The 22,394-nt window shown below is 53.0% G+C and overlaps 1 protein-coding gene across 2 annotated transcripts in view; it reads left to right on the top strand.

The window, feature by feature from the left end:
* Positions 1-15,407, top strand: part of LOC102461130 (E3 ubiquitin/ISG15 ligase TRIM25-like) — a 54,168-nt gene extending 38,761 nt beyond the window's left edge. For both annotated transcript variants that reach the window (XM_075903701.1, XM_025178160.2), the window contains exons 6-7: positions 8,971-9,033; positions 14,804-15,407. In XM_075903701.1, the coding sequence (XP_075759816.1) occupies positions 8,971-9,033; positions 14,804-15,342 (602 nt within the window). In that variant the 3' untranslated portion in view covers positions 15,343-15,407. The remainder of the gene's footprint in view (positions 1-8,970; positions 9,034-14,803) is intronic.
* Positions 15,408-22,394: the final 6,987 nt, after the last annotated feature.

The raw sequence follows: 22,394 nt of genomic DNA, 5'->3' as shown, positions 1-22,394 counted from the left end.
TGGAGGTGCGGGGTCTGGGCAGGAGGTAGGGTGTAGGGGTGGGTTGGATGTGCAGGGTCTGGGCAGGAGGTAGGGTGCAGGAGCGGGTTGGAGGTGCAGGGTTTGGACAGGAGGTAGGGTGCAGGAGTGGGTTGGAGGTGCGGGGTCTGGGCAGGAGGTAGGGTGCAGGAGCGGGTTGGAGGTGCGGGGTCTGGGCAGGATGTAGGGTGCAGGAGGCGGTTGGAGGTGCGGGGTCTGGGCAGGAGGTAGGGTGCAGGAGCGGGTTGGAGGTGCGGGGTTTGGACAGGAGGTAGGGTGCAGGAGTGGGTTGGAGGTGCGGGGTCTGGGCAGGAGGTAGGGTGCAGGAGCGGGTTGGAGGTGCGGGGTCTGGGCAGGAGGTAGGGTGCAGGAGCGGGTTGGAGGTGCGGGGTCTGGGCAGGATGTAGGGTGCAGGAGGCGGTTGGAGGTGCGGGGTCTGGGCAGGAGGTAGGGTGCAGGAGCGGGTTGGAGGTGCGGGGTTTGGACAGGAGGTAGGGTGCAGGAGTGGGTTGGAGGTGCGGGGTCTGGGCAGGAGGTAGGGTGCAGGAGTGGGTTGGAGGTGCGGGGTCTGGGCAGGAGGTAGTGTGCAGGTGCGGGTTGGAGGTGCGGGGTCTGGGCAGGAGGTAGGGTGCAGGAGCGGGTTGGAGGTGCGGGGTCTGGGCAGGAGGTAGGGTGCAGGAGCGGGTTGGAGGTGCGGGGTCTGGGCAGGAGGTAGGGTGTAGGGGTGGGTTGGAGGTGCGGGGTCTGGGCAGTAGGTAGGGTGCAGGAGTGGGTTGGAGGTGAGGGGTCTGGGCAGGAGGTAGGGTGCAGGAGTGGGTTGGAGGTGCAGGGTTTGGGCAGGAGGTAGGGTGCAGGAGCGGGTTGGAGGTGCGGGGTCTGGGCAGGAGGTAGTGTGCAGGAGCGGGTTGGCGGTGCGGGGTCTGGGCAGGAGGTAGGGTGCAGGAGCGGGTTGGAGGTGCGGTGTTTGGGCGGGTGTAGGGTGCAGGAGCGGGTTGGAGGTGCGGGGTCTGGGCAGGAGGTAGGGTGCAGGAGTGGGTTGGACGTGCGGGGTCTGGGCAGGAGGTAGGGTGCAGGAGCGGGTTGGAGGTGCGGGGTCTGGGCAGGAGGAAGGGTGCAGGAGCGGGTTGGAGGTGCGGGGTCTGGGCAGGAGGTAGTGTGCAGGTGCGGGTTGGAGGTGCGGGGTCTGGGCAGGAGGTAGGGTGCAGGAGCGGGTTGGAGGTGCGGGGTCTGGGCAGGAGGTAGGGTGCAGGAGCGGGTTGGAGGTGCGGGGTCTGGGCAGGAGGTAGGGTGTAGGGGTGGGTTGGAGGTGCGGGGTCTGGGCAGTAGGTAGGGTGCAGGAGTGGGTTGGAGGTGAGGGGTCTGGGCAGGAGGTAGGGTGCAGGAGTGGGTTGGAGGTGCAGGGTTTGGGCAGGAGGTAGGGTGCAGGAGCGGGTTGGAGGTGCGGGGTCTGGGCAGGAGGTAGTGTGCAGGAGCGGGTTGGAGGTGCGGGGTCTGGGCAGGAGGTAGGGTGCAGGAGTGGGTTGGAGGTGCAGGGTTTGGGCAGGAGGTAGGGTGCAGGAGCGGGTTGGAGGTGCGGGGTCTGAGCAGGAGGTAGTGTGCAGGAGCGGGTTGGAGGTGCGGGGTCTGGGCAGGAGGAAGGGTGCAGGAGCGGGTTGGAGGTGCGGGGTCTGGGCAGGAGGTAGGGTGCAGGAGCGGGTTGGAGGTGCGGGGTCTGGGCAGGAGGTAGGGTGCAGGAGCGGGTTGGAGGTGCGGGGTCTGGGCAGGAGGTAGGGTGCAGGAGTAGGTTGGAGGTGCGGGGTCTGGGCAGGAGGTAGGGTGCAGGAGTAGGTTGGAGGTGCGGGGTCTGGGCAGGAGGTAGGGTGCAGGAGCGGGTTGGAGGTGCGGGGTCTGGGCAGGAGGTAGGGTGCAGGAGGCGGTTGGAGGTGCGGGGTCTGGGCAGGAGGTAGGGTGCAGGAGCGGGTTGGAGGTGCGGGGTCTGGGCAGGAGGTAGGGTTCAGGGGCGGGTTGGAGGTGCGGGGTCTGGGCAGGAGGTAGGGTCAGGGGCGGGTTGGAGGTGCGGGGTCTGGGCTGGAGGTAGGGTGCAGGAGCGGGTTGGAGGTGCGGGGTTTGGGCAGGAGGTAGGGTGTAGGGGTGGGTTGGAGGTGCAGCGTCTGGGCAGGAGGTAGGGTGCAGGAGCGGGTTGGAGGTGCAGGGTTTGGACAGGAGGTAGGGTGCAGGAGTGGGTTGGAGGTGCGGGGTCTGGGCAGGAGGTAGGGTGCAGGAGCGGGTTGGAGGTGCGGGGTCTGGGCAGGATGTAGGGTGCAGGAGGCGGTTGGAGGTGCGGGGTCTGGGCAGGAGGTAGGGTGCAGGAGCGGGTTGGAGGTGCGGGGTTTGGACAGGAGGTAGGGTGCAGGAGTGGGTTGGAGGTGCGGTGTTTGGACAGGAGGTAGGGTGCAGGAGCGGGTTGGAGGTGCGGGGTCTGGGCAGGAGGTAGGGTGCAGGAGTGGGTTGGAGGTGCGGGATCTGGGCAGGAGGTAGGGTGCAGGAGGTGGTTGGAGGTGCGGGGTCTGGGCAGGAGGTAGGGTCCAGGAGGCGGTTGGAGGTGCAGGGTCTGGGCAGGAGGTGGGTTGGAGGTGCGGGGTCTGGGCAGGAGGTTGGGTTCAGGAGCGGGTTGGAGGTGCGGGGTCTGGGCAGGAGGTAGGGTGCAGGAGGCGGTTGGAGGTGTGGGGTCTGGGCAGGAGGTAGGGTGCAGGAGCGGGTTGGAGGTGCGGGGTCTGGGCAGGAGGTAGGGTGCAGGAGTGGGTTTGAGGTGCGGGGTCTGGGCAGGAGGTAGGGTGCAGGAGCGGGTTGGAGGTGCGGGGTCTGGGCAGGAGGTAGGGTGCAGGAGCGGGTTGGAGGTGCGGGGTCTGGGCAGGAGGTAGGGTGCAGGAGTAGGTTGGAGGTGCGGGGTCTGGGCAGGAGGTAGGGTGCAGGAGTAGGTTGTAGGTGCGGGGTCTGGGCAGGAGGTAGGGTGCAGGAGCGGGTTGGAGGTGCGGGGTCTGGGCAGGAGGTAGGGTGCAGGAGGCGGTTGGAGGTGCGGGGTCTGGGCAGGAGGTAGGGTGCAGGAGCGGGTTGGAGGTGCGGGGTCTGGGCAGGAGGTAGGGTTCAGGGGCGGGTTGGAGGTGCGGGGTCTGGGCAGGAGGTAGGGTCAGGGGCGGGTTGGAGGTGCAGGGTCTGGGCTGGAGGTAGGGTGCAGGAGCGGGTTGGAGGTGCGGGGTTTGGGCAGGAGGTAGGGTGTAGGGGTGGGTTGGAGGTGCAGGGTCTGGGCAGGAGGTAGGGTGCAGGAGCGGGTTGGAGGTGCAGGGTTTGGACAGGAGGTAGGGTGCAGGAGTGGGTTGGAGGTGAGGGGTCTGGGCAGGAGGTAGGGTACAGGAGTGGGTTGGAGGTGCAGGGTTTGGGCAGGAGGTAGGGTGCAGGAGGCGGTTGGAGGTGCGGGGTCTGGGCAGGAGGTAGGGTGCAGGAGTGGGTTGGAGGTGCGGGGTCTGGGCAGGAGGTAGGGTGCAGGAGCGGGTTGGAGGTGCGGGGTCTGGGCAGGAGGTAGGGTTCAGGAGCGGGTTGTAGGTGCGGAGTCTGGGCAGGAGGTAGGGTGCAGGAGGCGGTTGCAGGTGTGGGGTCTGGGCAGGAGGTAGGGTGCAGGAGCGGGTTGGAGGTGCGGGGTCTGGGCAGGAGGTAGGGTGCAGGAGTGGGTTGGAGGTGCGGGGTCTGGTCAGGAGGTAGGGTGCAGGAGTGGGTTGGAGGTGCGGGGTCTGGGCAGGAGGTAGGGTGCAGGATGCGGTTTGAGGTGCGGGGTCTGGGCAGGAGGTAGGGTGCAGGAGCGGGTTGGAGGTGCGGGGTCTGGGCAGGAGGTAGGGTGCAGGAGCGGGTTGGAGGTGCGGGGTCTGGGCAGGAGGTAGGGTGCAGGAGTAGGTTGGAGGTGCGGGGTCTGGGCAGGAGGTAGGGTGCAGGAGCGGGTTGGAGGTGCGGGGTCTGGGCAGGAGGTAGGGTGCAGGAGGCGGTTGGAGGTGCGGGGTCTGGGCAGGAGGTAGGGTGCAGGAGCGGGTTGGAGGTGCGGGGTCTGGGCAGGAGGTAGGGTTCAGGGGCGGGTTGGAGGTGCGGGGTCTGGGCAGGAGGTAGGGTGTAGGGGTGGGTTGGAGGTGCAGGGTCTGGGCAGGAGGTAGGGTGCAGGAGCGGGTTGGAGGTGCAGGGTTTGGACAGGAGGTAGGGTGCAGGAGTGGGTTGGAGGTGCGGGGTCTGGGCAGGAGGTAGGGTGCAGGAGCGGGTTGGAGGTGCGGGGTCTGGGCAGGATGTAGGGTGCAGGAGGCGGTTGGAGGTGCGGGGTCTGGGCAGGAGGTAGGGTGCAGGAGCGGGTTGGAGGTGCGGGGTTTGGACAGGAGGTAGGGTGCAGGAGCGGGTTGGAGGTGCGGGGTCTGGGCAGGAGGTAGGGTGCAGGAGTAGGTTGGAGGTGCGGGGTCTGGGCAGGAGGTAGGGTGCAGGAGCGGGTTGGAGGTGCGGGGTCTGGGCAGGAGGTAGGGTGCAGGAGGCGGTTGGAGGTGCGGGGTCTGGGCAGGAGGTAGGGTGCAGGAGCGGGTTGGAGGTGCGGGGTCTGGGCAGGAGGTAGGGTTCAGGGGCGGGTTGGAGGTGCGGGGTCTGGGCAGGAGGTAGGGTGTAGGGGTGGGTTGGAGGTGCAGGGTCTGGGCAGGAGGTAGGGTGCAGGAGCGGGTTGGAGGTGCAGGGTTTGGACAGGAGGTAGGGTGCAGGAGTGGGTTGGAGGTGCGGGGTCTGGGCAGGAGGTAGGGTGCAGGAGCGGGTTGGAGGTGCGGGGTCTGGGCAGGATGTAGGGTGCAGGAGGCGGTTGGAGGTGCGGGGTCTGGGCAGGAGGTAGGGTGCAGGAGCGGGTTGGAGGTGCGGGGTTTGGACAGGAGGTAGGGTGCAGGAGTGGGTTGGAGGTGCGGGGTCTGGGCAGGAGGTAGGGTGCAGGAGCGGGTTGGAGGTGCTGGGTCTGGGCAGGATGTAGGGTGCAGGAGGCGGTTGGAGGTGCGGGGTCTGGGCAGGAGGTAGGGTGCAGGAGCGGGTTGGAGGTGCGGGGTTTGGACAGGAGGTAGGGTGCAGGAGTGGGTTGGAGGTGCGGTGTTTGGACAGGAGGTAGGGTGCAGGAGCGGGTTGGAGGTGCGGGGTCTGGGCAGGAGGTAGGGTGCAGGAGTGGGTTGGAGGTGCGGGATCTGGGCAGGAGGTAGGGTGCAGTAGGTGGTTGGAGGTGCGGGGTCTGGGCAGGAGGTAGGGTCCAGGAGGCGGTTGGAGGTGCAGGGTCTGGGCAGGAGGTGGGTTGGAGGTGCGGGGTCTGGGCAGGAGGTTGGGTTCAGGAGCGGGTTGGAGGTGCGGGGTCTGGGCAGGAGGTAGGGTGCAGGAGGCGGTTGGAGGTGTGGGGTCTGGGCAGGAGGTAGGGTGCAGGAGCGGGTTGGAGGTGCGGGGTCTGGGCAGGAGGTAGGGTGCAGGAGTGGGTTGGAGGTGCGGGGTCTGGGCAGGAGGTAGGGTGCAGGAGTGGGTTGGAGGTGAGGGGTCTGGGCAGGAGGTAGGGTACAGGAGTGGGTTGGAGGTGCAGGGTTTGGGCAGGAGGTAGGGTGCAGGAGGCGGTTGGAGGTGCGGGGTCTGGGCAGGAGGTAGGGTGCAGGAGTGGGTTGGAGGTGCGGGGTCTGGGCAGGAGGTAGGGTGCAGGAGCGGGTTGGAGGTGCGGGGTCTGGGCAGGAGGTAGGGTTCAGGAGCGGGTTGTAGGTGCGGAGTCTGGGCAGGAGGTAGGGTGCAGGAGGCGGTTGCAGGTGTGGGGTCTGGGCAGGAGGTAGGGTGCAGGAGCGGGTTGGAGGTGCGGGGTCTGGGCAGGAGGTAGGGTGCAGGAGTGGGTTGGAGGTGCGGGGTCTGGTCAGGAGGTAGGGTGCAGGAGTGGGTTGGAGGTGCGGGGTCTGGGCAGGAGGTAGGGTGCAGGATGCGGTTGGAGGTGCGGGGTCTGGGCAGGAGGTAGGGTACAGGAGTGGGTTGGAGGTGCGGGGTCTGGGCAGGAGGTAGTGTGCAGGAGCGGGTTGGAGGTGCGGGGTCTGGGCAGGAGGTAGGGTGCAGGAGCGGGTTGGAGGTGCGGGGTCTGGGCAGGAGGTAGGGTGCAGGAGCGGGTTGGAGGTGCGGGGTCTGGGCAGGAGGTAGGGTGCAGGAGTGGGTTGGAGGTGCGGGGTTTGGGCAGGAGGTAGGGTGCAGGAGTGGGTTGGAGGTGCGGGGTCTGGGCAGGAGGTAGGGTGCAGGAGTGGGTTGGAGGTGCGGGATCTGGGCAGGAGGTAGGGTGCAGGAGCGGGTTGGAGGTGCGGGCTCTGGGCAGGAGGTAGGGTGCAGGAGTGGGTTTGAGGTGCGGGGTTTGGGCAGGAGGTAGGGTGCAGGAGCGGGTTGGAGGTGCGGGGTCTGGGCAGGAGGTAGGGTACAGGAGCGGGTTGGAGGTGCGGGGTCTGGGCAGGAGGTAGGGTGCAGGAGCGGGTTGGAGGTGCGGGGTCTGGGCAGGAGGTAGGGTGCAGGAGTGGGTTGGAGGTGCGGGGTTTGGGCAGGAGGTAGGGTGCAGGAGTGGGTTGGAGTTGCGGGGTCTGGGCAGGAGGTAGGGTGCAGGAGTGGGTTGGAGGTGCGGGGTCTGGGCAGGAGGTAGGGTGCAGGAGCGGGTTGGAGGTGCAGGGTTTGGGCAGGAGGTAGGGTGCAGGAGCGGGTTGGAGGTGCGGGGTCTGGTCAGGAGGTAGGGTGCAGGAGTGGGTTGGAGGTGCAGGGTTTGGGCAGGAGGTAGGGTGCAGGAGTGGGTTGGAGGTGCGGGGTTTGGGCAGGAGGTAGGGTGCAGGAGTGGGTTGGAGGTGCGGGGTCTGGGCAGGAGGTAGGGTGCAGGAGTGGGTTGGAGGTGCGGGCTCTGGGCAGGAGGTAGGGTGCAGGAGTGGGTTTGAGGTGCGGGGTTAGGGCAGGAGGTAGGGTACAGGAGCGGGTTGGAGGTGCGGGGTCTGGGCAGGAGGTAGGGTGCAGGAGCGGGTTGGAGGTGCGGGGTCTGGGCAGGAGGTAGGGTGCAGGAGCGGGTTGGAGGTGCGGGGTCTGGGCAGGAGGTAGGGTGCAGGAGTGGGTTGGAGGTGCGGGGTCTGGGCAGGAGGTAGGGTGCAGGGGCGGGTTGGAGGTGCGGGGTCTGGGCAGGAGGTAGGGTGTAGGAGGCGGTTGGAGGTGAGGGGTCTGGGCAGGAGGTAGGGTGCAGGAGTGGGTTGGCGGTGCGGGGTCTGGGCAGGAGGTAGGGTGCAGGAGCGGGTTGGAGGTGCGGTGTTTGGGCGGGTGTAGGGTGCAGGAGCGGGTTGGAGGTGCGGGGTCTGGGCAGGAGGTAGGGTGCAGGAGTGGGTTGGACGTGCGGGGTCTGGGCAGGAGGTAGGGTGCAGGAGCGGGTTGGAGGTGCGGGGTCTGGGCAGGAGGAAGGGTGCAGGAGCGGGTTGGAGGTGCGGGGTCTGGGCAGGAGGTAGTGTGCAGGAGCGGGTTGGAGGTGCGGGGTCTGGGCAGGAGGTAGGGTGCAGGAGCGGGTTGGAGGTGCGGGGTCTGGGCAGGAGGTAGGGTGCAGGAGCGGGTTGGAGGTGCGGGGTCTGGGCAGGAGGTAGGGTGTAGGGGTGGGTTGGAGGTGCGGGGTCTGGGCAGTAGGTAGGGTGCAGGAGTGGGTTGGAGGTGAGGGGTCTGGGCAGGAGGTAGGGTGCAGGAGTGGGTTGGAGGTGCAGGGTCTGGGCAGGAGGTAGGGTGCAGGAGTGGGTTGGAGGTGCAGGGTCTGGGCAGGAGGTAGGGTGCAGGAGCGGGTTGGAGGTGCAGGGTCTGGGCAGGAGGTAGGGTGCAGGAGTGGGTTGGAGGTGCAGGGTTTGGGCAGGAGGTAGGGTGCAGGAGCGGGTTGGAGGTGTGGGGTCTGGGCAGGAGGTAGTGTGCAGGAGCGGGTTGGAGGTGCGGGGTCTGGGCAGGAGGTAGGGTGCAGGAGTGGGTTGGAGGTGCAGGGTTTGGGCAGGAGGTAGGGTGCAGGAGCGGGTTGGAGGTGCGGGGTCTGGGCAGGAGGTAGTGTGCAGGAGCGGGTTGGAGGTGCGGGGTCTGGGCAGGAGGAAGGGTGCAGGAGCGGGTTGGAGGTGCGGGGTCTGGGCAGGAGGTAGGGTGCAGGAGCGGGTTGGAGGTGCGGGGTCTGGGCAGGAGGTAGGGTGCAGGAGCGGGTTGGAGGTGCGGGGTCTGGGCAGGAGGTAGGGTGCAGGAGTAGGTTGGAGGTGCGGGGTCTGGGCAGGAGGTAGGGTGCAGGAGTAGGTTGGAGGTGCGGGGTCTGGGCAGGAGGTAGGGTGCGGGAGGAAAGCTGCCCTGCACTTGCAGCCCACCCCACCCTGCTGCTCCCATTGGCCGTGATTCCTGGCCAAAAGAAGTGACAGGAGTGGAGCTCCAGGCAAGCATAGGGACAGAGTTTCCATGTGCTGGATTTCCCTAGCCGGAGGTGGGAAGGGGAAAAGCAGCATGCAGAGCCATTTCCTCCCCCGCCAGGCAGAGAAGGCAATGCAGGGGCATTAGCACCAGTTCCCCACTGCTTCCCCTTGCAGCAAGGAGCCAGTGCTCATCCTCCAGCCACATGGGGGACCACTGAGGCTTGGAGACTCCCTGTGGGGCTGGATCACCAGGCACTAGCTCCCTGCACTACAGGTGGGGGTATGTCCCAAGCTTTGCCAGCCAGAGAAGGCAAATCGGGGGCTGGATCTGCCCTGCAGGCCATAGGTTCCCCATCCCTGCCTTAACAGAACATTTTTCAATCTGTAGAACACTTCATTTTGGGAAAGGAACAAAGGTCCAAAGTGCTGGCTTTTACACCCCCCTCCCCACACCTATGTGATCCAAAGCTCACACATCCCTCTGCACTTCCCAAGCAGCATAAACCCCTGTGGTGTGTCTTTCATCTTACAGGAATAACAATGCTACCCTATGAGGTGATACCAGCAGATGTGGAAAGGAAGAGCCTCCTGAAATGTAGGTGTCAAGTACTAAGTTTGACCTTTTTTTCCACAGTCCTCTTCTTCTGGCTTCTGGGGAGGGGTAGCGTAACTGCTAGCCTGCCCTCAGCGGAAGCAACTCAGCGAGCTGAAGTTGCTGTAGTTTGACACAAGACTGGGCAGGCCAGCCAAAGATGCAGCAAAATGTTTGTTTGTTGTGAGAGCTTCACAAGTTGTGGGGAGCAGACACGGGCCAGGGCAGCAGCACTCCAGACACAGCTGTACTCTGTCAGGCAACATGTGGTCTCTCTGTGGAGTTAGTTATAAAAGGCAAACACCATGCTGGTGCTGTACAAACAGGAATGAAAAGTCCCTGCTTGAAAGAGTTTGTGATTTCAGGGCCTGATAACAGCAAAACTCACGTGTCTAGCCGTGGCAGGTATTTAAACAAAGGCAGGATTGGCCCATACTAAAGAGAACACTTCCCCTCTAAAGGGAAGGATTGTTTAGTGGGAAGAGTATGGGGTTGGAAGTCAGGAGATGGGGGTTTTGTTCTCCTTGACACCCACTCTTTGGGGTGACACTGCGTAGGCTCTGGTGTCAGCTACACACATTGGCAAATTATCTACTTCATAGGGAAATTGTCAGGCCTCTTTGGTAAACATTTGTAAAGTGTTTGAGGATTTTCAGATGAAAGGCACAATGGAAGTGCCAAGTGGCAGTTTGGATAGATAGGAGTGGGATGAGCTACACGTGTGTATGAACTTCATACATGTGAAGCTTTTGATATAGGAAAAATCATGGTGTGCCATTCAGTTGAATGAGAACCGAAGATCTCTAAGGGTATGTCTACACTAGCCCCTTCTTTCGAAATAGGGAGGCTAATGTAGGCATTCGAAGTTGCAAATCAAGCCCGGGATTTAAATATCCCGCGCTTGATTTGCATCTTCCCAGCCGGTCGCCATTTTTTAAATTTACAAGTCCGGACTAACTGCCCGCGTCTATACGTGGCAGGGACCCGGTATTTCGAATTAAAGCCCTAAATTGAACTACCTGTTAAACCTCTTTGCAGGAGGAATAACAGGTAGTTCGATTTAGGGCTTTAATTCGAAATACCGGTTCCCTGCCGCGTATAGACGCGGGCAGTTAGTCCGGACTTGTAAATTTCAAAAATGGCGACCGGCTGGGAAGATGCAAATCAAGCGCGGGATATTTAAATCCCGGGCTTGATTTGCAACTTCGAATGCCTACATTAGCCTCCCTAGTTCGAACTAGGGGGCTAGTGTAGACATACCCAAACCACTTACTGGAACACAGTCCCATGCCTGGTGCCTGCTTCCACAGAGTTCCTAGGAGAAATGCATTGGCAGACCAGCAAGAAGGTGCCCTGCAAACACCCTCTGTTGTAGGGAGTCTAGCTAGCAGGCACATGGTCAAAATATCTGGCTCTGTGCAGCCACATCCTGCCTGCAAGAATGTCCAGGATACCAGGTGTGCTGGGGTGCTCCTAAGCCGGTGTGGAGAACCTTTTTTGGGTCAAGGGACGCAGATCCATAGAAAAATCAGTTAGGGGTGGGAGCGCTGGCCCACAGAAAAATTAGTCGGGAGCCGCACACAAGTGAGCAGAAAAAAAAAACATACTGAGGTGGCCCCTGACTAAGAAGGAGAAAGACACTCTTCGCATTCTCCTCACATTCACATTCTCCTCATACTCCAGAGCTTTGGAGGCCCAGACGAGTAGATTTTGTGTACTCCAACCCTGCAGGGGATTGCAGGGGGCTGGAGCACCAGCACGGGCTCCCCATTGCTGAGGGGGGGAGCCCTGAGCCTCAGGGGCTGGATCCAGGCAAACTACCCCCGAGCCAGCTATTCTACAACCCATAGAGACTTTTTCATCTGGAATACGAGCCATGACAGCTCTAAACTATGTCAGGAGCCAAACTAGCCCTCACCACTCAGGAATCAATTTTACCCATTGACTCTTGAAATAGGAAATATACTGGTGTCCTTCCAATCAATTTACTAGTTGCATCATGTTTAAACAATATCAGACTAAAGCAAAGGTTGCCTGACCTGTAGTTTTACTGTTAATATCACTGTATCTAGACCTGGAAGATGCCATTAGGTCAAGTATAACCCAAAATTTCAGTTTTGGGTTTAAAAAAAAGTTGTACAGAAACTCGAGACCAAAAGCCATGTTTCTATGGATTTTTTTTTTTTTTTAATTCTAATGGCAACAGGTTCTGTGGTTCTTGAATCCCAAGTGCCAATGCATTCTGGGATAAAACTGAACTTGAAATAGACTTGGTAGGAGCTGGCAGAACAAAAGTGATATTGACAAGTCTAAGATGAGGGAAATGCAAAAAGCAAAAGGAGTACAGTAACAAGTGAGTTAGATTATTACAATTGATAAAATTTTAAAAATCTAAATCGTGTGTAATATAAGCAGGGGTATTTTTTAAAAAACACTAACAATGTTCCTTTAATTATTAGTGTAGTTTTGATGAGAGGTCATGTTAGCAATGAGGGCCTGCTTTTGAAATATTCTCTCTAATTTGGAAGGTACAATTGTCTGTTCCCAGGGTCGGGGTTTCCAACTGCATCTAACTGAAGGCACAAATGATAACATTTAGCAGTTTAAGTATTTGATTTGGGGGCACAATATAGTAACTGGATTTAGTCTATCATTTTCAACTGCAATTAATTATAGGTCTAATCTGTGCTTGCAGAATTACAAACTGGGTTCAGATGGATATAAAAAATAGCCCTTTGTATTCAGAACAGAGCAAAAAGAGTTTTCTTAAACTGGCCTAAAGACAGATTTTTCTGCTTTGCCTTAAAAATACCTTAGAAAGTACTTTAAAAACAAAACAAAACCCATATAACTCATCTCTGCTTAGTACTAGGAGTTTGATCTTTCTATCTATCCTGAACTGGATGTACCATATCTAATAAAAAGAAATTATTAAGAGGAAAAGTGATAAGTAATAATGGTATTGGTTACAGATGTAAAGTTAGCTGTTGCACAAAAGAGAATTCAAGAGTAAAGATAGTTTTGGACCAATTTTTTTTCCAATACAAATCCTAAAGCGAAGGGAAATATTTTAATTGTCTTAATTATAAAAAGGGTTTTGTTTTAATTAAAGTTTCCCCAGTAACCTAAACACTGCAGAACTATCCTGGAGAGTGAAACTGACTAGAATTATTTTCATTGGCTGAATGAGATGCAAAAAGTTAGCCTACAAAATAAATAATGAAAGGTTCTGAGTGGAGATTATCTTGGGTTGAGGGGAGAAATTGAGCTCAATTTTGCATTTGGCTGCAAAGGGGGAGCAGGATCAGATCCTATATGCATAACTTCTTGATTAGAGAGATAAGGGAAGTGATGTTTTATAGGACTTTTATATTGTTATGGAAGAGAAGACATTTAAAGAGATGATAGTTAAAGTTGCCAAATCTATTCCACACCCCTATTTTTATAGTTATTCAGAACTTCTTGAAACTCCCTCTTTTCGGGCTAAATCATTTTTTTTTTAAATGATTGTTTTGGCTTCAAAGTCAATTTTGTTCAAAAAATCAGATTGGCTTGTTGAAGCTCAAAAAGAACGGGAGAAATAATACTTATGAAAGATAATAATTTTGCAGGTTTTTGAAGCAACTCTACAGCCAAATTGCTCAAGATAGAAACTGAGCTTTGCTATGTCAACAGTCCTCAGTGAGAAGAGTCCAAGTGCTTCAGTGAAAACTGGTCTTGTTTTGACTGAAAAAAATGGACTGTGCAACTGAGCCAGGACATCTTACAGTGGGGGTTAGCTAGGCTAATGAAGGACATGACCATACCCCCATTGACATGGATGGGAGCAGATTTAGACCCTGAGTGAAGTTATGGAAAGCTGAAAGCCTCGTGTACATGAAGCTAAGCTAGTAGAACAGTGAACAAACAGCAAGCTGAAGGTGTGGAGAGATCAGATAGAGCTGCCACTCCCCTTTTAAGGGTCACAGGAGGGAGACCTGCTGTGATTCACTCTAGGAATTGGAAGGAGAAGGATTGTTGTCCCCCATACACCAGTTAAGTTGCACAGTAGAGAGGATTCCTCCTAAATTATCTGGAACAGGGTGTTCCTGGAGGTGTCTAGCTACATCATTTCATATTATGGAATTTTACACCTGTTATAATCAATTTGTAAGCCAATTTGCATAGCTACTGCTATAGCATAAGTATCAGCGGGGTAGCCGTGTTAGTCTGAATCTGCATAAACAACAAGAAGTCCCGTGGCACCTTATAGACTAACAGATTTATTGGAGCATAAGCTTTTGTGGGCAAAGACCCCACTTCGTCAGATGCATGTCTGACAAAGTGGGTCTTTTTGCCCATGAAAGCTTACACTCCAATAGATCTGTTAGTCTATAGGTGCCACAGGACTTCTCGTTGTTATGCTATAGCATAGTGGCTGCTGCTACAGCAAACTAGCCACATTCAACCAGCCAAATAGCCACATGTGGTTAGTGGCTAGTGTGTTGGACACCATAGCAATAGATCATCAAAAGTTCTGGAGTCAAAAGTGCCTTTGTTTTATTGGGGGGCACATGACATTTTCTTGCACAAAGTGCATACTTTTACCTACACAGCACAACACAGAAGAGTAACAAAAAGTGTTCATGGTGTTATTTGTATAATCATAGCACCTAGGAGGCCCAGCCCATTGTATTACCCATTGTAGGAACCAAACAAAAAAGAACAGTCCCACCTCTTGGAGTTTACAATCTAAGCATAAGGTAAGAGTAGTGATGGATACAGGCGAGAAGCACAAGTAATTAAACAATACATTATGATCTACATAGACCACTTGAATTTACAGCTAAAGCCAGGTCTACATTAGGGGAGAAAGCTAATCTAAGATACACAACTTAGGTCAAATTTCTGCAGCGTCCTCACTGCAGGAGAGGAGAAACTCTCCCGTCAACTTCCCTTATTCCTCACGACCTCATGGAGTACTGGGGTCAACGGGGGCACGATCAGCAGTTGATTTAGCAGGTCCTTACTAGACCCACTAAATCAAACCCTCCGCAGCGTAGATCTCCCAGTAAATGGGATAAGCCCTCAGGCTCTGATCTGGAGCTCCATCTGTTACCAGCTATTTCAGGTTACTTCTGTGGCAGAAGGGAAGCCTGTCCCTTTCTCAAGCAGTAGTATAATGTTTGTACATACTGAGAGGGCCCTCAGCGCTGATTAGAACACAGGCAGCAACCCGTGTGTGTCTCACACCAGGGAAAAGGCTGGTGCACTGAAGTCAGAGTAACACTGGTGTAATGCCACTGTAGGGGAGAAGAAATATGCAACATAGTCCTTTCCCAAACATCTTGCACTAAAAAAATCCAGTACCTGCCTATGACATGACCACCACTTCTCTTACCACTAAAGGCAAGTCCGCTGTGGAGAGAGGAAACAGCCCCTTGGCCCCTCCATGGGAGGAATGGCTACTCTCAGTCCCTTCAGCCTAGTGTTCCACACCCTTCTGGGTGGAGAATAGCACTCCCAGAGGAGGGAATAGCTCAGTGGTTTGAGCATTGGCCTGCTGAACTCAGGGTTGTGAGTTCAATCTTTGAGGGGGGCCATTTAGGGATTGGGGCAAATCTGTCAGGGATGGTGCTTGGTCTTGCTGTGAGGACAGGGGGCTGGACTCAATGACCTCTTAAGATCTCCATATTATATAGGCTGAGCAGGACATGCAATTTCAGACGTCCCTCTTCACACCCATCAGGAATGAATTCACTTTGTCTGTATCTCCTTTTGTCTCCTGTGACAGACTACTGCAATCTGAACTTTGACAGCAACACCGCCAATGAGGAGCTCTTGCTGTTCAAGGAGACCCACTCTGTGCTGAACATGGGCATCCTGCTGGAGTCTTTCTTCGGGTCCTGCCAGGGATTCAACCACTGGCCACAGGTCTTGTGTACCCGCAGCTTGTGCGAGGGCTGCCATTACTGGGAGATAGAGATCTCAAACTCATGGGTCTGCTTGGGAGCCACCTATAGTTACTTGCACAAGACTGGGAAGAGCTGCATCTTTTACCTGATAGGTCGGAATGACACCTCATGGTGCTTGGAGTGGGACTCCTTGAAGTTCTCTGTCTGGCACAACAACATCCAAGCCGTGGTGAAGGGCAGCTATTACAAGACCATCGGCATCTTCCTGGACTATGCTGCTGGTTCCCTGACTTTCTATGGTGTCTCCAGCACCATGAACCTCATCTACCGCTTTGTGACTACGTTCACAGAGCCACTGTATCCTGCCATCATGGTTGGCAGTGGTGGCTCCGTGACCTTGAAGCAGCATCCAGAGTAAGAGCAGATTTGTTCCCTGTAGCCCATGGGGGTTCTTTGTTGCTAATAAAATTCACTTCTACCTTATGGCTGCAGAGGTGGTTTTTGTAATTGCTTGAGTCCAGGTAAGAGCAGGTGACATGTAAATGGTGTTTATACCTAATATTCCCCTGGCAGATGTTCACTGACTACTCGGGGTTATCTGGAGGTGGCATGGAACTGTCATCCACCTGTCTATGCCAGCCTTTTCTTTATACACCATTTCTCCTTGATACTCCACTATCTTTGTCATTCTAAAGATGCTGGGAATCAGTACTCCTGGGTTTTATTATTTGTGCAGCCACTAACTCACTGTATGAGTTTGAGCCAGTTGTGTAACCTTTCTGTTCCTTGTTTCTCCTCTGCTCTCCCAATACATGTGTGTTTTGCAAGGAGGTAGCAAGGCTTAAACAATTAGGCCAAGATTTTCAAGCAACTAAGGATTTGGGGTGCACAAGTGACACCTTTAATGAGGCCTGTGTTCAGAAAGTGTTATGCACCCCCTCCTAACAAAACCAGCCTCCTTTAATGAGCCTCAAGTGGAGCATGCTAAAAGTTGAAGCATGCAAAATTCTGGTGGTTTTGAGAATTTTAGCCCAGAGAAGGTTTTTCAGACGCTCCAGAAATGTTATTTTCATCTTCAAGAATTGTTCCTCCCCTGACATCAATTCAGCAAAATACCAAATTCAACAAAAGATGGTCAGTTCAGAACTGAGCAAGGCAGCATGGAGCAAACCTCGTGACAGCAACACAGCAAGTCAGAACAAAGCACAACATGAACCAAAATCCATCTGTGAAGCCTCTTCCCATGTAAATTCCCCAGTGTATTATTCCCAAACTCACCGTTACTTAACTCTGGTATATATTCAAGGCCTTGCAGTACGGGTTTGTGCTGACCCCATTGGGTGAAATCGTAATCCCAAGTGGCAAAAATCCTGGATTTCACTCAATTGCTAGGTTGCTTTCAACATTCTGAACAAAGGTTGTCCAAGTCAGGAATGGGTGGGGGTCTGGGGAACTTAAGGAGGATGACACCATTTAAACACAAGAGATGTTTTTTCCGAGGAAGGGAATCCTTCATTTTGACAACCCAACTCTGAAGAACTCTCATTCAAATGCCCAGGAGTACCAATGAGTTATATTCTCAGTCAGCCGCTATACATGTGAGTAGTTCCACTGAAGTCAACAGACTTCAGATTTATACCAGCTACGGATCAGACCCAGGATCTTTTGCTTTGCTTTCAAGTAATGGTGAGTGAATACTGTGTACTGGTATTGAGGATGCCTTCTGCACAGAAGGTGATTTTACATATTCTCCCCAATATTCCAGGGTTGCCTCTAATATTGTTTTATTACCAAGACTAGTAGCAGGGCAAATCAGACCACACTACAGGATGAACCTTTCTAATCCAGCACTCTCTGGTCCAGCAACATCTGTGGTCCAGCATGATTTTAGTTAACTGGAAGTCCACTTATCATGGGTGTGGCCAAGTTTCCCATGGTCCCATCAAGTTTGTTTACAGCCACCAGTCCTGCCCTGCAATGTTGTGTGCTGTTATTTAGCTCTAATTTACTCCTAAATGTCTTCTAAGAGCTCAAGAAGCAGGGGAAATGTCAGTAAATGTTTTGGTGTAATCTGTGTATATGCTGACTGGCTACGTCTACACTGGCGTGATTTTCCGGAAATGCTTTTAACGGAAAAGTTTTCCGTTAAAAGCGTTTTTGGAAAAGCGCGTCTAGATTGGCAGGACGCTTTTCCGCAAAAGCACTTTTTGCGGAAAAGCGTCCGTGGCCAATGTAGGCACGCTTTTCCACAAAAAAGCCCCGATCACCATTTTCATGATCGGGGCTTTTTTGCGGAAAACAAATCTCTGCTGTCTACACTGGCCCTTTTGCGCAAAAGTTTTTCGGAAAAAGACTTTTTCCCAAACGGGAACAGCATAGTATTTCCGCAAAAGCACTGACAATCTTACATGAGATCGTCAGTGCTTTTGCGGAAATTCAAGTGGCCAGTGTAGACAGCTGGCAAGTTTTTCCGCAAAAGCAGATGATTTTGCGGAAAAACTTGCCAGTCTAGACACAGCCACTGTGTATATGTTGAACTAGCCTAAGAAATGTCATTTCCAGCATCAGCACATCCATGGGGAAACTGTTGCATAGGCCAACTGATCCACTGAAGTATTTCCCATTGTTCACCCTAGATTTTCCCTTTCTTAGGCTATGTCTAGACTATGTTCTATTTTCGAAAGAGGATATGCAAATTCCCATGGGAATTTGCATATCTTCTTCCGATCTCACTTTCGAAAGAGGATCTTTCGAAAGTGAAAGTAGTCTGGATGTGTTTTTTTCAGGAAAAAAAATCTTTTTAGAAAAAAACGCTCTTCCTTAAAAAATGAGGTATACGCAGTTTTTTCGAAAAAGAGGTTTTTTCCAGAAAAAAACCACATCCAGACTACTTTCACTTTTGAAAGATCCTCTTTTAAAAGTGAGATCTGAAGAAGATATGCAAATTCCCACAGAATTTGCATATCCTCTTTTGAAAAAAAAGTAATTTAGACGTGCCCTTAATGTTAACCCATTATTCCAAGTTGTGTTCCCTTTTTTACTAGCCTACATTATTTATCTCCCTCCTTGTGGCTGGATTCTGTTTCATTCATGCTGCTCTTCGTCCTTCTCAAGGATGTTAGGGAGATTCCCAAACCTGCCCCATCCTTTGTGGGTGATGAATCTGAGGAACAGTCCCAGATTGAAGTGTCATTAGATGAGGTTTTGGAACAAATAGAAAAACTTAACAGAAACAAATTACCGGGACCGGATGGCATTCACCCAAGGATTCTGAAAGAACTCAAATGTGAAATTGCAGAACTATTAACTGTGGTTTGTAACCTATCCTTTAAATCAGCTTCTGTACCCAAAGATTGGAAGACAGCTAGCAGAACGTCAATATTTAAAAAGGGCTTTCGAGGCAACCCTGGCAATTACAGACCAGTAAGCCTAACGTCAGTACCAGGCAAATTAGTTGAAACAATAGTAAAGAATAAAATTGTCAGACATGTAGAAGAACATAATTTGTTGGGCAAAAGTCAACATGGTTTCTGTAAAGGGTAATCATGTCTTACTATTAGAGTTCTTGGATGGGGTTAACAAACATGTGGACAAGGGGGATCCAGTAGATATAGTATACTTAGATTTCCAGAAAGCCTTTGACAAGGTCCCTCACCAAAGGCTCTTGTGTAAATTAGGTTGTCATGGGATAAGAGGGAAGATCCTTTCATGGATTGAGAACTGGTTAAAAGATAGGAAAAAAAGGGTAGGAATAAATGGTAAATTTTCAGAATGGAGAGGTGTAACTAGTAGTGTTCCCCAAGGGTCAGTCCTAGGACCAATCCTATTCAACTTATTCATAAACGATCTAGAGAAAGGGGTGAGCAGTGAATTGGCAAAGTTTGCGAACGATACTAAACTGTAAAAGATAGTCAAAACAAAAGCAGACTGTGAAGAACTTCAAAAAGATCTCACCAAACTGAGTGATTGGGCAACAAAATGGCAAATAAAATTTAATGTGGATAAGTGTAAAGTAATGCACATTGGAAAAAATAATCCCAACTATACAAACAATACGATGGGGACTAATTTAGCTACAATTAATCAGGAAAGAGATCTTGGAGTTATCGTGGATAGTTTTCTGAAAACATCCACGCAGTGTACAGTAGCAGTCAAAAAAGCAAATAGGATGCTAGAAATTATTAAAAAGGGCATGGAAAATAAGATGAAGAATATCTTATTGCACCTATATAAAACTATAGTACGCCCACATCTTGAATACTGTGTGCATATGTGGTCTCCTCACCTGAAAAAAGATATTTTGGCATTAGAAAAGGTTCAGAAAAGAGCAACTAAAATGATTAGGGGTTTGGAAAGGGTCACATATGAGGAGAGGCTAAAGAGACTGGGACTTTTCAGTTTAGAAAAGAGAAGACTGAGGGGGGATATGATAGAGGTATATAAAATCAAGAGTGGTGTGGAGAGGGTGAATAAAGAAAAATTATTTATTTGTTTCCATCACATAAGAACAAGAGGACACCAAATGAAATTAATGGGTAGCAGGTTTAAAACTAATAAACGAAAGTTCTTCTTCACACAGCGCACAGTCAACCTGTGGAACTCCTTGCCAGAGGGGGCTGTGAAGGCTAGGACTATAACAGAGTTTTAAAAAGAGCTAGATAAATTCATGGAGGTTAGATCCATAAAAGGCTATTAGCCAGGTGTAAGGAATGGTGCCCCTGATCTCTGTTTGTCAAAGGCTGGAGAAGGATGGCAGGAGACAAATTGTTTGATCATTGTCTTCGGTTCATCCCACCAGGCACTGGCCACTGTCGGCAGACAGGATACTAGGCTAGATGGACCTTTGGTCTGACCCAGTACGGCCATTCTTATGTTCTTATAAGTATAGCCTTAGACCAGGCCACTGGAGGATTTCTAGTTCTACACCAAAGCTACTTGCCCGCTCTGTCTTAAGTGACAGAGGTTCCACTCTGTGATGGATTTGGTCACAGAGATCCCCTTGAGAATGTTGCCTGATGCACTGATCATATTGTCTATCCTCTGGGGCACCTTACCACCTTCTCCTGCTAATCCCGAACACTTGGTACAAAGTCAAAGCCACAGTCCAGAGTAGAGCAATACACTGAGATCTACTCAGCTCTGGGAAGGCTCAGTCAAAAAGACTTGACATAGCACCCAGGTGCACAGCCCCACTGGGACCAAAACCCCATATATATCTGTCTTACTATGTATAAAATTTATACACAGTGAGCATATAAGTTGCCCATCCCCTTTAACAATGAAAGAGAGATATATACAGGTGCTGTTCCCCTCATAACAATTATTTACACTGAGTTTTTTAATAAACAAAAGTGATTTTCTTAAGTATAAAAAGTAGAATTTAAGTGGTTGCAAGTAATAGCAGACAGATCAAAGTAAGTTATTAAGCAAAATAAAACAAAACACGTCAGCTAAGATTAATGTATTAAGAATTGTTACATGCAATTTCTTAGCCTAACAATAATTCTAATGACCTTTTCTCACAAGTTAGGCAGCCTCTCAGTTTAGACCTGAGCCTTCTCAGCACAGTCTTAAATGTTTCAGCAGCCATCTTCAGTGGTAACCAGGGGTCTCCTGGCATCTGGCAGCAGCCCCTATTGTTTGGTTGCATGCCTTTATATAGATTTTGGCCATGGCAAGAATCCTGTGTGTTCAGTTCAAACTTTCCTCCTCGTGAGTGGAAAAGTACAGTGTGCAAAATGGTTTCCAGCATCCCGGGGGCCAACAGCTTCAACAGGCCCATTGGCAAAGCAGGGGGGGGCCTGTTTCTTGCTTCCAGAAAGGGTGAGGGCTTCAGCAGAAGGGGGAGGGCTGGGGCTAGGCTAGGTGTTAGTGTTCTCTGGAGTACACTGCACAGCACCCTGACAGTGAAAAAAAGGGCCCAGGGCTCTGGGCCCTTTTGTATTGCCAGGTCTTGGGGCAGTTTCCCCCTCCCCTCCCCATCGATAGTCCTGCCAGCATCAGGGGAACTGGGCATATGGACCAACCATAGTCCAGGCCTTTTCACAGATCATTGTCCTAAATACTGGGCCATTAAGTTCCTTAATGGCTCTCACTCAGTATGTCTAGATCAGTAAACAGGTTTATGCTTCATATTTCTAATTTCAAACATAGGACTAATATGTGGACACAAATAGAATATACAGATTCAGCTGATTATAACTTTTAAAATGATCTGCTTTATGTGAAATATTGAGTTAGGCACATTCATATTCAAAAGCATATTTCCAGAAAGAATATGGAGTTTCAACATCGCAGGGGGTTGCAGTGTCGCAGGGGTTCCATCTCCACCAGGCCAAATGCCTTCTTTAGCATCTAAAAATAGAATGAGGGCTTGAGTAAGGTTCAATGCAACTGAACAGATAGATCGGTGGTTCTCAGACCACTAGTGGTCCGCAGCCGCCTTCCGGGTGGTCCACGGCTCGAGCTCATTCCCCCTGCAGCAGGGATCCTGCGCTGGCACTCCAGCCTCAATTTTCCTCCCCCATGAAGATGGAGCATTAGCGCCGGCTTCTCACTGGTGCTGGGGGCAGAGAAAGCCCCAAGCCTCGCTGTGCAATCTGGCTTGCAGAGAAGAAACCTTCCCTCACCCTCTCCCCACTCCCTCCCACTCCCCTGGCTGGGGGAACAGCAGCATGCAGACGCGCTGCCTAGAAGCTTTCCCCACTACATTCATTGATTGGAATCCGGCCAATGGGAGCAGTGGAAGGCCCTGCCTGGGAGCAACACAGGACACGAAGGCAAGTAAATGCCCCCCATCCCCTCATGCATTTCCCCACCAACACCCTGCCTGCTCCTGCACCTCTTCCCTGGCCAGATACTCTACCTACAGCCTGCTTCTACACCCTACCTCCCATCCAGACCTTGCACCTTCACCCCCTCCTACTCCTCTTTTCCTCCCCAGACTTTGCACCCTCACCTCTTCCTGCACCCCACCTCCCACCCAGATCCTGCACCCCCATCCCTTTTGCTGGCAGCGCAGTCCCACACACTGAACCCTCCATTTTTGTCCCAACCCCAGAGCCTAAGGGGATCCCCAAAATCCACTAACCCTGCAACCTCAGAAGAGTAAATCTGGCCTATGGGAAGCCCTGAACCTCAGTCTTCCCTGTCCTTCTCTCTCCCGTGATGGGGCTGGAGTACCAGAGGAGTGAGGTGTCTCAGTTGGGAGCCACATCAGTGAGGGTTGGAGGTTTTGGGAGATTTTTTTCTTCTCACTTGTGTGGTCCCCAACTGATTTTTCTGTGGGTCAGTGGCCCTAACCTAAAAAAGGTTCCCCACCCCTAACATAAATAATTAAAACATGGGAACCTTTTGTGTTGCACATATATTAATATTTTACTTTATTTAAAATTAAGTTTCATAAACTAACATGAGCAAATTAAAGTGATTAATCTGTTTAATCATTGAAATTAATATTTCCTTCCTTAC

Source organism: Pelodiscus sinensis, chromosome 20 (genome assembly GCF_049634645.1).
Source record: "Pelodiscus sinensis isolate JC-2024 chromosome 20, ASM4963464v1, whole genome shotgun sequence".
Lineage (NCBI taxonomy): Eukaryota > Metazoa > Chordata > Testudines > Trionychidae > Pelodiscus > Pelodiscus sinensis.
This window is presented reverse-complemented; position numbering and strand designations above follow the sequence as displayed.